At 39.5% G+C, this 15,338-nt stretch overlaps 2 protein-coding genes across 4 annotated transcripts in view; one reads left to right on the top strand and one right to left on the bottom strand.

Annotated features, from left to right (window-relative positions):
- Window positions 1–196: 196 nt before the first annotated feature.
- cyb5d2 (cytochrome b5 domain containing 2) lies at window positions 197–6,663 on the bottom strand. 3 transcript variants are annotated; one of them, XM_088320660.1, is made up of 4 exons: window positions 6,355–6,663; window positions 2,523–2,663; window positions 1,139–1,325; window positions 197–1,060 (listed from the first exon to the last, which is right to left on the bottom strand). In XM_088320660.1, the coding sequence occupies exons 1-4, from the start codon at window positions 6,611–6,613 to the stop codon at window positions 889–891; spliced, it is 759 nt and encodes a 252-aa protein (XP_088176786.1). In that variant the 5' UTR covers window positions 6,614–6,663; the 3' UTR covers window positions 197–888. The 3 variants fall into 3 exon arrangements, with proteins under 3 accessions (XP_088176786.1, XP_088176787.1, XP_088176788.1); XM_088320661.1 differs by having other exon boundaries at window positions 1,139–1,260; window positions 2,527–2,663; XM_088320662.1 differs by lacking the exon at window positions 2,523–2,663.
- Window positions 6,664–7,406: 743 nt separating this feature from the next.
- Window positions 7,407–15,338, top strand: part of zzef1 (zinc finger, ZZ-type with EF hand domain 1) — a 42,984-nt gene continuing 35,052 nt past the window's right edge. Inside the window, exons 1-3 of the mRNA XM_088320820.1 lie at window positions 7,407–8,025; window positions 12,710–12,854; window positions 12,959–13,153. Of these exons, the coding sequence (XP_088176946.1) occupies window positions 7,621–8,025; window positions 12,710–12,854; window positions 12,959–13,153 (745 nt within the window). The 5' untranslated portion in view covers window positions 7,407–7,620. The remainder of the gene's footprint in view (window positions 8,026–12,709; window positions 12,855–12,958; window positions 13,154–15,338) is intronic.

Raw genomic sequence — 15,338 nt, 5'->3', positions numbered from 1 at the left:
GTTTAAGATGTTAAGATAAAAATGTTTGATTAATCTTGGTCTACTCACCCAGTTTTATTTCTATTTCAGTTTGATGACTGTTCACCTACGCTAATTTCAGTTCATAACCTATTATTAGACTCGAAATTTACATGTGTATGTACTGATTGGTTTTTAGAATCAACCTAAATCTGTTTCGTGTAAGAATGCAAAGTCATACAATAATACACTTTTAATTTCAAATAAATGACAAGAAGGTCCATCACATAAGCAAAGAAAGACCAAATGGTTCATAAAATAAAATATATTTTCCAATTCAGGGGATCCAAAATCCAATGGTCCACAGTCAAGAACAAAGGAGAAATCCAAATCCTACTGCGACCCTGATGAGCTCTATGATGAATCACATCCTTGATGTGAATTCTGGGGTAGCTTGCCACACATCAGGATTTTCACAATATTTTCACAAGATTGGGGGAAAAAAAAAACCTAGCCAGAATTCGTCTTGTTAGGGTTTTTCCATCATCTGTGAATGACACAGTCATCAGTGGAGTCAACAAAGAAAATGAGAGATTTGGTTTTTCAATTCCAAGCAATGTCTGCTAACAATTGCTATTAAAATTCGCTGGTCCTGTCTGGTGTCTACGTTGACGCAAGTGTTCTCCACGCAGTGACAAAAAACATGCTCTCTGTTTTTGCTGTCTTTTCTCTGAAAACTTTGTTGAAACTGAATAACAAATTATTTTTCTCTTGACAGAATTTCTTATGGTAATTTAGTTATATAATCGAATACTATGTGTATTGCATCAGTTTTAAATATTATATTTAAACGTTGACTTAACCTTTTTATACAAACTCACTTTTTAATGGTGGTTACAACTCTCCAATACAATGTTAATTATTTTTAAATTACTCTAGTATAGTGCACGTTACAGCATGTGTCAAACAGCCAGCATATTCCTGCATATTGGGGTTGTGCTTGGCTGCAGATGGGTCCTCCACACAGACGCATCGGAACCCGCCAGCACTCGCTGAAAACAGTTTTCGAGGAACACCATTCCAACTTCTTTCAACTCCACCACTGGTGATAAAAAAGGGAAACTGCATCAAAATAATAAATGAATTGCGTATTTATAAGCTTTTTGTGCAGTTTATTTACCTTCCTGTGGAGCACCAAACCCTCCCTCCTCTTGCAGAGCTCCATTCAGAGTTGCAGGCGGGGAACTGAAGCGCTTCCTCTTCCGCCTCAACTTTGAGTTTCTTGCCCCTTGCAAGTAATGACTTTACATGCAACAAATACTCTGTTGGTGTTCCACTTTTTGAATAGAACCTTCCTACAAGTAAACCTGAAAGAAAATTGTAGGCTCATTGTATGAAGGAGATATTCAATAGAAGTTCATTGTCATACCGTTCAAAGGTTTTTAGTGTTCATGCATCAAAATGCTCACTTTAATTTGTCAAATGAGTTGTCGAATATTCGTCTTAGTTTAGCTCATATTAATCGCTTCCTTTTTTGGCCAGACACACATACGACCTATACTCCTGAAGCACCCCCCGACAGGGCTTCCCGAGGTACATTGTTGAAAGCCTTCTCCAAGTCCACAATACACATGTAGACCGGATAGGCGAACTCCCATGCACCCTGAAGGGAAGGGGCAGAGTGTGTAGAGCTGGACCACTGGTCCACGGCTGGGATGAAAACCACACTGCTCCTCTTGAATCCGATATTTGACTTCCTGGCGGACCCTCCTCTTCAGTACCAGAATAGACCCTACCACGGAGGCTGAGCAGTGTGATTACCCTGTAGTCTAAACACACCATCTGGTTCCCCTTACGCATTATTGCAGAGGTGTGTCAACCATGACACGCCCACACCATCCAGAGCCTTAATGAACTCCGGGTGGATCGTAACAACCACTGAGGCCTTGCCACCCAGGACCTTTTTGAACACCTCAGTGACTTCAACCCCAGAGATATGAGAGACGATATCAGAATCCCCTGGCTCTGCTTCCTCAGAGGAAGACGTGTCAGGATTGAGGAAGTCTTCGAAGTACTCTGCACACTGTTTCACAAAGTCCCAGGTCGAGGTCAGAAGCGCCCCATTGCCACTATACACAGTGTTGATGTCACACCGAATGGTGGACCAGACATTTTCTCGAAGCTGTTCGGTAGTTTCCTTCCATGGCCTCGCCAAACTCCTCCAATGTCCGAGCCGCCGGACCCCGTGAGCAAAGGCCTGGCCACCAGGCGCTCGCTAGCAAAACCCCACCTCCAGGTCTGGTTCCAGGGGGGGGCCCCAGTTAACTGCTTTCGGGAGAATTTTGTGTCGTCATGAGGGGTTTTTTGATCTGCATTTTGTCTGGCCCCTCACCTTGAACCTATTTGCCATGGGTTACCCTACCAGGGGCTTAAAGCCTCCGACAACATAGCTCCTTGAGTCATTGGGACATACAAACTCCTCCAACACTATAAGGTAGCAGATCATGGAGGGGCCCCCCAAGTCATATATTGGGCAAAACTGTTATGCAAAAACAGCTACACACCTACTGTTTGATATGTCTTCTGATAAAAGCCCAGCCATTCAAAAAGGGCGACCACCTGCAATGGGGACAGGCTGGACACATCATCCGTCAAACCACTTTCTGTAAAATCTCCTGTGACGAAGGCTAGTGATGCATCTCTACCTGGTAAAAAAAGAACATATATGATGAAACCTTGTTCTACGTAAACTGCTAACAATGACTTTAATAAACATACAAAATAGTTGCTGATGCTCTTTGTAGAAAATAGGATACATAAATTTTATAGTTCACCTCGAGTATTTTTTTTTTCTTGGCCAAGTCCTCTGCAGCCAGTGTAAAGCATTTTGCAGCTAGGAAAAATCTTAATCTTCAATTTGGATCAAAAATCTTAGAATTGGCTATAACCAAGTCATTTTTCAAAGACCATTTTGGGAGGTTACTAAATACGATCCTAAAAGTCTGATTTTTTTTTTTATTAAATATTTTGGGTTAAAACAACATAAACATATATACAGTGTGTAGATACAAAAATGGCTGTTATTGTGTTTAAAAAAACAACTTTTTTTTATATATACACATTAACATAATGGGATCCAAATACGTTTTAAGCAGAGCCAGCAGAAATTAGGGACGATAGCCTTCTGAATAAAAGAATCATTAGATGTCTTCCTGAAAATTTTGCAGAATGTAATAGTTCATTTTAAAATAAATGTATATTGTTTGCATTGCCCTTTTCAAATGTACTTATTTATACATCTCAATTAAGGGTTAAGAATTTATCACGCCGTCTTGCCTGTCAGCCTTAATTGCTCCCCTTAATATTGCTTGCAATTCGCCCTATTAAGCTATAATAAACATAACAAGCACAACACGGCACCTATTTATTCAGCGTAAGACAGACTTTGTATAATAAAAACAAAGATAATTTGCGTAAACAATTATTTCAGCATCTTTTTCAGTTCTTTCCCCACATTCAGTAAATTTTGTGTTCCTTGTCAGATGTAGCAGTGCAGAACTTTGAGAATTTACTTTTTTCTACAGATGGTTTTACTCTAAAGGGCAGCACGGTGGAGCAGTGGTTAGCGCGCGTGCGGCACAGTTCTGAGGTCATGAAATTGCACCTTCCTGTGTGCATGTTCTCCCCGTGCTTGCATGGGATTCCTCTGGGTACTCCGGTTTCCTCCCACATTCCAAAAACATGCATGTCAGATTAATTGGCCGGTCCAAATTGTCTTTAGGTGTAAATGAGTGAGCGAATTGTCCGTCCCTGTGTGCCCTGCGACTGGCTGACAACCGGTTGAGGGTGTCCCCTGCCCACTGCCCGAGGATGGCTGGGATGGGCTCCAGCACCCCCGCGACCCTACTGAGGATAAGTGGTGCAGATAATGGATGGATGGATACAAGTGATACAATGCCGATTAGGCAGGCAAAGCAAAACAGGCCTACTCAAAATGTGAAAAAATTGGCTTAAGATTTACAATCTGGTATGCGTATTTCTGAAGAGACAAAGGTCGCTTTACACCGACAACAGTGACCAGATGATGAAAGTGCTGTGTCTGAGTCTGTTCAGGAGGCTTCTCCTGCTACTCGTAACCATGGAAACCACCCTTTTCTATTTCATCTTGTAGAGCAAACTCTCACCCCTAAAAAATGGAATGGAAAGGGATGGGCGCTGCTAGGCTGTAGTTGCTGGAGACACCACAGGAAGTGGTGCTCCGACGATGCTGGAGGTTAAGGATCTGTGAACTGTGACGCGTATCAACTGTGCGCATTATATATATATATATATATATATATATATAAAATCACAGTTGCCCTGCGACTGGCTGGCAACCAGTTCAGTGTGTCCACTGCCCGAAGATAGCTGGGATGGGCTCCAGCAGCCCCACGACCCTACTGAAGATGAGCGGTGCCGATAATGGATGGATGGATAGATAGTCATACACTACAAAGTGAACACGGGAACAGAAAGTGTTGCATAGAATCAGAAATGAAACTAAATCAATAAAATATATAAAGTAAATAGAAAAATAATGATGACATGTTTATCTTAACACAAGGGGCAGCCTTTTAAGCATATTAAATATTATATTGCACATTGGGAATGTTGATTATATTCAAACAATTAACCCCAAAAACTTTGTGGACAGTTTTAAAAATGGGTTTACATTTTTGATATTTTTGGCAGATACAAATTTCGGTTCACACAATTTTTTTTTTAAATGCACTTCCATCATTTTTGTTTTGTATGACAAGTCCAAATGTAATGATCATTGGATAAAGTGGTAGGAAAAGAGTATCTTACACATTTGCAGGTGTATAGATGGATAGATAGATACTTTATTCATCCCCGAAGGGAAATTCACATTTCCAGCAGCATCCCTGAGCTGAGAACAATACAATAATAAAGCAAAAAGAATACAATATACAAATACCCAGTGTGACGTGCAGATAGCTTCCATTTGTATGTATTTTGGTTTGTTATTTGTCAAATACTTGGCTTTTTTTATGGTTTTATATTATAGAACACTCTGTTGTGTTGTGCACTTTTTTTTCTATCTGTTCTATTAGTGTATTTAATATTTGATTATAAGAGGAAACTAAAAAAACGTTTTTAAAAATCATATTAATCGAAAGAATGATCGACCGATCTACTGATAATTAAAATAATCATTAGTTGCAGGCCTATTTGGAAAAACGGCAGATTTGTAAATTTGACTTGCCGAACGAAAGCCGCAACTAGGGCTGCAACAAAGAATCGATAAAATCGATTAAGAATTATGATTAAAAGCGTTGGCAACGTATTTTATCATCGATTTATCAATTTGGACCAGACAATTAACCTGACATGCATGTTTTTAGAATGTGGGAGGAAACCAAAGTGCCCGGAGGAAACCCACGCAAGCACATTAGTTTAATACAAATAAGAGTGCGTTGAATTTTCCCTTGATCCATCGAGAAACTTGTAGTACAACTCTGGTCCCGCAGAGGGTGTTTCAAGACTACATTTTGATTCACGAAGCCCTCGTAATCCAAATTCAGATTTATTTATATAGCACTTGACAATGTACAATAAGATAACATCCAACAAAGGACTGTCATCCTCCGATGTTGCCTTTATTTTTTGCACTTTATATCAAAAGTGTCTTACATATTTGCAGGTTTATAGCATATATTTGTATGTATTTTTGTTTATTGTTAGGGTATTTCATTGGTTTATATTATGGAATGTTCTGTTATTTTGTGCATTATTTTTCTATCTGTCAATAACTTAATTATTTCAATAAAGGAAGAAATTAAATTGTTTCTTTTCTGTAAAATCGGGGGGGGAGGTTCATCGATTATTACAATAAACGTTAGTTGCAGCCTTAGCCGCACCAAGACCCTGAAGCACAGCTGAACATTTACAAGGGACGTTCTATCCAAACTTTTGGGGAAACCCGAGTGGATATACAGCTATGCGAGCAAGTGCACAGGAAAATATGCACATCTTTAAAAGACTTGTAGACATGTACAAATAAAAACGATTTTTAGTTGGTAAAATTTGGCTTTATTCCTTATTAATATTGCAGTTAAACTTTATTCATCCCCGCAGGGAAATTCACATTTTATGAGGTTATTATAGGTGCTTTTCATGTGTGTCGCACCTGTAGCTGCAGTTAAGGTTTTATAGGCATAAAATTGTTATTGAGGGGTGGGTTGATTCACACGTAGCACTACTAAAGGCCTCGGTGTGAAATGCACGACCTGCCACTGAATCTATACAATTGATCTGTAACGCCTGATGCAGGCAAGATGGATGTGGTTGGTGATCCATGCAGTAAAGATGTCAAAGACGGACAATCTGAATCACCTGCCATAGAATGATAGGCACCACCAGGTCCATAATGCTTGAGGCCAGTGTGAACGTCAAACACCTGACCCAGGATTGCCAGGTAATCACCTTGGCTGCCTTCCTCGCCGTCGTATAACGACAATTCTCTATTGCTGAGGAGTCGCACGCCAGTTGATTGACTTTCTGACTCTGACGACCACTGGCGAGAAAAGAAAAGCACCGATAATATCACCACCGACGAACAGCAGAGAATGTCACCCGTTGACGCTATCATCATTTCCTAAACAGGAGCGCCATCGCATCTGCTTCCGCTCACGAAGTAGTGACGTGTCGTTCGTGAACAAAACGGCTTTGTGAGCCGACTCTTCAATGGGGAGCCGGCTCGCTTTGAAACGCTCTCTTTCTTGTTCTCTTTCTTTCATTCTCTTTCGTTCACTCGTTCTGTCGCTTTCTCTCATACTTTTTCTCTTATTCTCTCTCTCTCTTTCACGCTTTCTTTCTCTTACTCATTATTTCTCCTTCTCTCTTTCTTTCTTTTGTTGTCTTTTTGTCTATATTGTTCTCTCTCTCTCCCATTCTCTCTATTTTTCTGTTGTTCACTCGTCTTATCTCTCTCTATCGTTCTCACCTTCTTTTTCTTTTTCTTTATCTCATTTTCTATTTTGGCTTTCCCCTCTATTTTCTGTACTTCTCACTCTCTCCTTTTATCTCCTATTTGTCATTCTTGTTCTCTCTTTCTCTCTCCCTCTCTCCCTGCTCTCTTTTGTACTCTCCTTCTTTTTCTCCTTCTCTGTCTATTTTTTTCTAACTCTCTTTCCGTCCCCCTTTGTATCTCCCTCTATTTCTCTTCTCTCTTTTATTTATATATATACCCTTCGCTCCATTTCCTTCTCGCTGTCTCTTTGCCTTTTTTTCTCACACTTCCCCTCCATCTCTAGGGCTATTATAATAACGTAACATAATACACTTTAAAAACGAATTAATTTAGTGCATAATGTTTCATTATTATGGGTAATATAGTGTTAAAAATGACAAGAACCGAAAATCCGTTAAGAAGCCGAGCCGAAAATGCCGTTTTTCTTAAAAGACCCGGAATTCCCATCACTATCACGTGGAAGACTGCGCGCATGCGCAAACGCTTCACGTAAGCGACGTCTACGACGCACAGCACGTCAATGCGGTAGTAGCGTAGGAAAACAGCGAACTGTCCCGCTTAAGCCTCCTCAAACTCGCCCCTTTGCGGGCTGGAGACATTTATTGGACCGAGTTTGAAGCCACACTGTCATGGGGAACGCGGAAAGTGGCGCAGGAGGTAGCTGCGAAGACGAAGACGCGGGCACGGAGAGCCCCGGCTTGGCAGACGACAGCCCGGCCTCCGCGGACCCTGGCTTCGTCGGCACCGGAACCGGTCCCGGCAGAGGCGGAAAGCGAATGGCGAAGAACGTCTCTGCGCCCGCCAGCGGGCTACCTAGCCCTGCCGTATTCTTCGAGCAAGTGAAACTAAGAGAAGCGGCGGCTCGTATTAGCGACTCAGGAGTTGTGATCCGGGAATCGGTTCTGGCAGGGAATGAGGGAGTCCTGTTACGCTGGTTGGAGGAGCGGCTGAACCGAGGAGAAGAATCCGTCAACGTCGAGCAGTTCTGCGAGATGTTGGAGAGCAGAGATGCTTCTAGAGATGAATGCGAAGAGGTACCAACAACCATTACTTCAATAGCTCACCTGTTTATTTTATTTCTTACGTTTTGCACCCTATACAGGCCAGGGTTTACACAGAAAAGTTGCTAAGCCAGGCGGTTACACAATGTATTCAGACTCGCCTTTATTATCATTGTGTTGCCACAACGAAATTAGGGATCAACTCCAGTTGGCAAAGTATACAGTATAGAAAAATAATAAATACACAAATATAAAGTATTCACACCTAAAATAAAAACCAAGCACAACCAGAATACTGCACTTAAAACTGGGGTATTTCACTTTAAACCAGGACATTGCTCTTAGAATGGTGATTCAAGGTTGTGGTGTAGTGTGTTGATAGCTTTGGGGTAGAAAGGTAAATGGCCTACATTTATATAGCGCTTTTTAAGTCAATGACCTCTCAAAGCGCTTTACAATGTGCTTCACACTTACTCATTCACACACACACACACACCAATAGGGAGCCAGCCATGCAAGGCGCCTACCTGCTTATTGGGGGCATTAGGATTCAGTGTCTTGCCCAAGGACATTTCGACATATAACACGGAGGAGCCGGGAATCGAACCTGTGACCTCTTGATCCCAAGCCTTCCTTCCGTCTGTTCGTTCGGGCCTTGTGGTATTTGAACCGTTGGTCTGATCTAATGGTTTGAATAGATGGTTGCTGGGGCGTCATGAGTCTTTCAGGTTGTGTTTAATTCTGCTGAGGTAGCGAGAGCTAGGAACGTCCTCCAGGCTGGGTAGGGGGCAGCTGGTGATCTTTTGGGCCGTGTTTATAATCCTATGGAGGACTTTACCTACTACTGCAGAGCATCCTGAGGACTACACAGTGATGCAGTACATTAAGATGGTCTCTATGGCGGCACTGTAGAATCCAATACAGTTACAATTTACCTGTTTAAAGAATGTAATCGGTAACGTAACCCTAATACCATAATTTTGCAGTCATGTAACTTGATTACTTTCAATTAGTTTTGGATTACTCCAATGCCAAATGTGCTAATAAAAGACAAAATAAACACAATACAAATAAACAACAACGTTTTGGGCAAGATAATTGATCAATGTTACCTTGAAAAAGAATTGAAGAAAAATTGCTTCAAAAAATGTGCTCAAATTTAAGCACTTGGTATAGTTTACTAAGCAAAACTAAAACCTTCTCTTTCACATGGCAGACAAGATATTCTCTGTTTAAGTTGACATTAAGAACACATTAAAAACCCAGTATTGTTTTTAACACACCAAGTGTTCACTTTCTAAATTTCCCCAAAACTCTGGGATGTCTTGTGTCCAAGTTCAAGTTTCACTTGTTTGGAGTGGGGATGCCAAACCTCTTGACAATACTCTGATTTACCAGGGTAAGTAAACCATTCTCACAATACTGTACAGTGAGGGACAGGGGGAGACCAGTTTGATTTTAAATTTCAACTGTATTTTAAATTAATAATAATAATGCATTTTATTTAAAAGCGCCTTTCAGGCCACCCAAGGACACTGTACAGACAATGAAAAAAATACAATTTAAAAAGTTGTAAGCGAAATAATAAATAAAATAGAACAAAATAAAATTAATCATGTTTTCTTTTTCTTTTTTTTGGCTTGCTTTCATGAGAACGGACTTGGGGTGCTGGCCAATCGGCTGTCTGTAACGTTCCTTGATAGTAAGGGAAGCATCGGTTGGAACTTTTTAAATTCTATTTATTTTATTTTTTTTATAAATATTTTTTTTGCCTGTGAATGAGTGAACCAGCAATAACCGAAGTAGCAACATACACCCTTTTTCTACACAATGGAGTTTGAGTGTGCGTCAAACTGAGGTTTTACAAAAGTAATTACAACATTCAGCAATGATCGAACAGTCGAAGAACCGCTGATCACATACATTCAGCATTGGATGTTACAATAATCAAACCCAGATCGCGGTGGTGAGAATGCCAAATCCTAATTGTTGGACTATTAGGGATGTAGATCAGTGGTTGGCTACCTTTTTTGTACCACGGACCAGTTTTCTCACTATATTCTCATATCCCTGCTCACTTATGACATTAGCAATAATAATAATAACAAATAAAAACTAGAACTAACTAACTGAAATTACGATTAGACACTTAGGGATCTGAATGAAAAGGGATGACATTTTATCTTGTTTTTATTTTATTGGTCACTCAATACACAATGCTGTCTTGCCTCAACTCATTCCCACAATGCTCCATGACAGTGCCACATTGTAATGGAGCGTAATAGGAATTAGTTCAGCCAAAACGACATATACAGTGTATAGATTGACCAAGATAAAGTGGTACCATAAGTAAAAAAAATTGTGTAATGCAGAGACAAAATTTCATGCCTTTTCCTTTGTCAACACAGGCGTTCTCACTTCTGTGATTCGGGATCAATCCCTGTTGTATCTAATGTTGAGCACTTGTGTATGGTGGCAGTTGTCGACTGATCAACCATCGCTTAAATGTAGTGATTGACCATTGCATTTAAACGCGGTGATTTGCGTGAATAGGTGAATAATTATGGTGTAAACAAAAAGGAAGGGCAACTTTTTTCTTTCTGTCCAGCCCAGTACTAAACGACCCACGGCCTAGTACCGGTCCATGGCCCGGTGGTAGCCAACCACTGTTGTAAATGACATAGGAGATTTATCTCACCACCACACTTTATTTGTACTTGCGGTTCCACGTTGCGTCCTCATTGGTGCCCCGACAACCCGTGCGGTTAAAGAAACCGTGAACCACGTTGTACAATGTTGTAATTGAACCTTATGGGAAAGAGTTCAGCCAAAACAACATCGTACAGCGTGATAAAATCTAATGCCATTTCCTATGTCATCTATATTCCTAGTTGTCTAGGGATCATATACTGGATTTATAGTAGGCTTATTATCATTATTGTATAGGTCGTATTACTTATGTAGAGAGAATATAATCAGACATCATAGCGGTCCATAGTACAGAAAAGGGTTCGGACCAATGGTACACAGGGTTTTCCCACAAAGATTGCTAAGCCATGCAGTCAGGGATGAGAAATATTGTGAATGTTAATCGACTTGGTGAAAAAATAGGTTAATGGGAAGTGGAGGATTGGTCAGCGTATGCTAAAAACCATTGTTTACTCAGTTTGTTGTCTTATGTCTTGTGGGGGATAAAATAAGAAGGTAGGGTTGTCTAATGGAGATGAAAGTAGTATTCATTCAGAAATAAATATTGATAGCCTTGTGGGACAACCAAATCCTGGTGGGTCACAATCTTAAAAACAGTGGAAACATTGTTATACTGGGATGTACTGCCCAGTGACAACTGAAAATATTCTGACTCTGTCAGATGTATTGGAGTAGTGGGATTGTATTATGGAGTGTTGGGCTTCTAGGTTTGAAGGGGATCCTCATTTCAGACTTCATTACACTGCAAGATGATTGTTTTGATTTCTAAGCAGGTAGCCACCTCCCTGGTTTATATAGTGCCCAATATGTCATAATGATCAATACTGCCCTTCGATTGCCAGTAAAAACTAATATTTATTAAAGTAGCAGTTAATCCATTCCTAATCAGAGGTGCAATAACTGTTCGATTGAAATATTACTTTCCAAAACTGCTCAATATTAGATTTTAAAGATTACATTTCACCAAGTTTTTTGTGATTCTGATTTTCTTTTCTTATTGAATGAAAATCAAACATTTTGCTGATAGTGAGAGAATCAAAACCTGAAATCGCAGGTCACAATTTATTAGAAGTTGCATTTGAACAAAAAATCTTTATGGGTCAACACTGTGTTCTGCAGATCATGTACATTTTGATAAATTATTTTGAAGACTGTTTTTGGGGTCTCATTTACATTATTTTGGAAAATAATCAACTTTACTCTGTAATTGGCTGAAAAGTTACTGCCCACTGCCCAAAGTCAGCTGGGATTGGCTCTTGCACCCTCGCGACCCGTGTGTCAACCATAAGTGAGTGAATCATTAAGTTTTGTTGTATATTTTCTGATAAACTTGGACTTTAGTCATCAGGATTTTTGTTTTCTCCCTTTTTTATTTAAAATGAATATTACTAGTTCAGGGTGTCCCCTGCCCACTGCCCGGAGATGGTTGGGATGGGCTCCAGCCCCCCCGCGACCCTAATAAGGATAAGCGGTACAGCTGATGAGATGAGATTACTTTAGGATACAGGGTTTAATTTTTTTGTTCATCTGATTTTATCCATCAATCTAAAAGATAATGCAATATTAAAATTATTATTTATTTTGGCCAACCCCAGGTGAAATGGGTGTAATGCAAGGCTGTGATTGGCAAGGGTGTGTTTTCCTTGCCATAGGCTGTAGTTCACCCACAACCCTGAATATGTCAAGCGCTACGGCTGAATGGAATGGTTTTTTATCACACCTTTACTCATCAGGTTTATTGTTAGTGCGGTCTGAACTATGACCACTTTTGCTCAACAAAGAATGTAAATGAATGGCTCTACCGATGAATGTGTCCCAAAGTTCGAAAAGCTTTGTTTGCATGTACTGTAAATAGGATGCCACTCTGTGTTTGAAAAGCTGCCTCATGTTCCCAACAGTGCTGTTTAGATGTCTAATTACTCTAAGCCGCATTCTCGTTTTTTTGCATGCTTGTCTTATTGTGGATAATACAAAATGTCACAAAGAGCACTGCTTATCTCTCATTTAGGCCTTTGGACAGTTTGATGCAGAGGGGGATGGAGTGGTTGATGTAGAGAGCATGCTTATGACTCTTAAGAACTCAAATGGAGCTAATTTACGGGGAGAGCTGAGTCATGTGATAAGACAGCTGCAGGCGTGCTCCCTAACCCCAGGTATGTAATGTGTCTCCTTAATCAATCAGGATCCGTGTTTTTTTAACACACAGTATATACCTCCCTGATTTCCTGATGATGCTTCTATGCTGTGCACTCTGCAGGTTTTGTCGACATATTTTCCAAGTCTAAAGACCGTTTGGGGTCACATGCCTTCAAGATTCTGAAGTTTTTGCACAGGAACCATATTCCCAGCAGTGCTATCCCTTTCCCTCTTTTAGACAGCTACAACAGCATCTGCACCATGAGGTCAAGTGTGGTCCAGGACTTCCTGGAGTTCCTTTTGCAACGTGAAAAAGGTGACCAAATTTTAATGATGTTTTAGTTTAAAATTCACATTAAGAAAAGACATATTCCACTGAATAAACTTTTTCGGCATGTCAACTTTTCAAAATGCCAATTCCCTACTAAAACATTCAACGTGAGGTTTTGCTACAGAACTCTTGTACAATTTTGCGCTCAAACAAGTGCCTTAGCTGGATGCGTACATTTGTATGAACCAATGTGGAAACCCTTTACAGTTGATTTTATTTATTTTATTATGATTATTATTATTTTAATCAGCCCTGCTCACGGTATAATTATAACATTTGGGTTTATCTCCTGAGCTTGAATGTGGCACAAAAAATCAACAACTATGTTTGTGATATAATGGAATATTTCTTCATTTTGGCATTGTATGGTATCATTTCTGATCAGCCTTACAAGTCAAATGAATTCAACTGTCAGTGCACAGTGACGCACAATGCGCTCTGCGATTGGAAAAACAAGTATTGCCATGAAGTAACAAAACAGCAAATCATATCAATGGGCCATACCTTTTAACTCACTCACTGCTAGCCCATCCAAAATGAATCATTGATGCCTGTAACTGTTCTTCACAATGAATAAACAAAATGGCACAAATAGGAACACAACGTTTCAGATACTTTGCTCGTTAAATTATCAGTTTTTATCAGATCTTGCCAAGTGTGTTGTTATCTCATGGAAATTAGTGTGCTAAGGCAAGATTTTTGTACTGTTTTCCAACCAGCCATGTTGGCGTACTCGAGGGATTCAACAATAGAGGAATGTATTTTGATCTGTGATAGTAAGATCTCCACAATAATATTGTTACCATTCCACTAATTTAAAAGATGCCCATCTGTTAAAAAACAATTATATCTGTTCAGTTTTAGAACCTTCTGGTGGTGATTTTATTAATGCAGTTTAATCTGTGTGTCTGTACAGGTGCTTGAAATCCTTGAAAATGTTTGAAATTTCATGTTGTGTTTTTGCTGTTTGAAAAATAATTTAATGTTTAGTGAAGTACTTGTAAATGTTTGCCATGCTCCTCTACAAGTGTTCTTAAAATTGACACCGACACTGGTCTCTGGTGGGTTCGCTTTGCCATTGCGTTTTTTTTTTCTCGTGATCAACGGCAAATGTGATTAGTTTGCATGGTGCTGTCCCATGAAGCATCATTACCCCCTACAGTTTGTGCCCAATAGTACAGGTGTATGCTACACCTAAACTGGGCACTATTCAATGTAGATTAGTGCAATGATTACGTATCATTTATGGACATTTATTATGGGCCATGCAAAAAAATAAAGGTAGTTTCTCAGTGATAAATTGTAATGGGAAGAAATTCCAGCAACAGAAAATATAAGCTACATATTTTTACTCAACACCTATATGGAGAGAGGTTTGTCTCAAAAATATTTACACACTTATTTTTCAGATCCACAAATATATTCGTAATTTACTCAAGATTTAAAAGTCAAATGTCTTGATAATTGCGTAAGATTAAAAATTGTTGAGAAAAAAAAACCTTAGATTTATTTGCGGATATGCAAAAGAAAACATTCACTCTGTATTTCTTCTTTTAATGATACTGGAGAAATTGGAAAATTGGCTTTGAAAGTCCTTAAACAGTGCTTTAATTTGGTCATGAATAAGGTGCATGAATCCTGTTTAATGTAATCTAGGACTGTTTGGGCACTGCTTTTATGTTCTTTAACTCAAAATTGTTTTGCCTTACCATAGATTTTTGAAACTACTGTAGAATTTTTATTTAGAGTATTTATTTTATTTTTATTCTCGTCAAACCTACCCACCATGTTATAAATTATTGTATTATGATGTTTTAGATACCTTTACATTCCCAAAGTCAACCCCTCAGGATATCTACAACAATATTTTTCTTTTTAATTTTTATATGTACCCTCCCCCACTAGTCAAACCCCGGCTTCCTGGTTAATATTTCGTCTTTGGAACATTGTTAAAGCAACAAAATTCCACTGCTTTTCTCCATCTCATTGTGCTACTTTACACAATCTCAGCTTTGGAAAAAGGGTGAATTGTTATTGGTCTTACCAGAGCCCTGAGCAAAAGGTAATGTCATTTTCAGTCAATAGCAGGCAGCAGAATACCCCCACCTAGAAAAAATGCTTATCTAGATGACCATACACCTTAAACAAACTTGTCTTTTGGTTCTATTAG

The sequence above is a fragment of the Urocampus carinirostris genome, chromosome 17, assembly GCF_059441175.1.
Source record: "Urocampus carinirostris isolate Australia breed hairy pipefish chromosome 17, RoL_Ucar_1.0, whole genome shotgun sequence".
NCBI lineage: Eukaryota > Metazoa > Chordata > Actinopteri > Syngnathiformes > Syngnathidae > Urocampus > Urocampus carinirostris.
The sequence above is the reverse complement of the archived record's forward strand: the minus strand, read 5'-3'. Positions and strand labels throughout refer to the sequence as shown.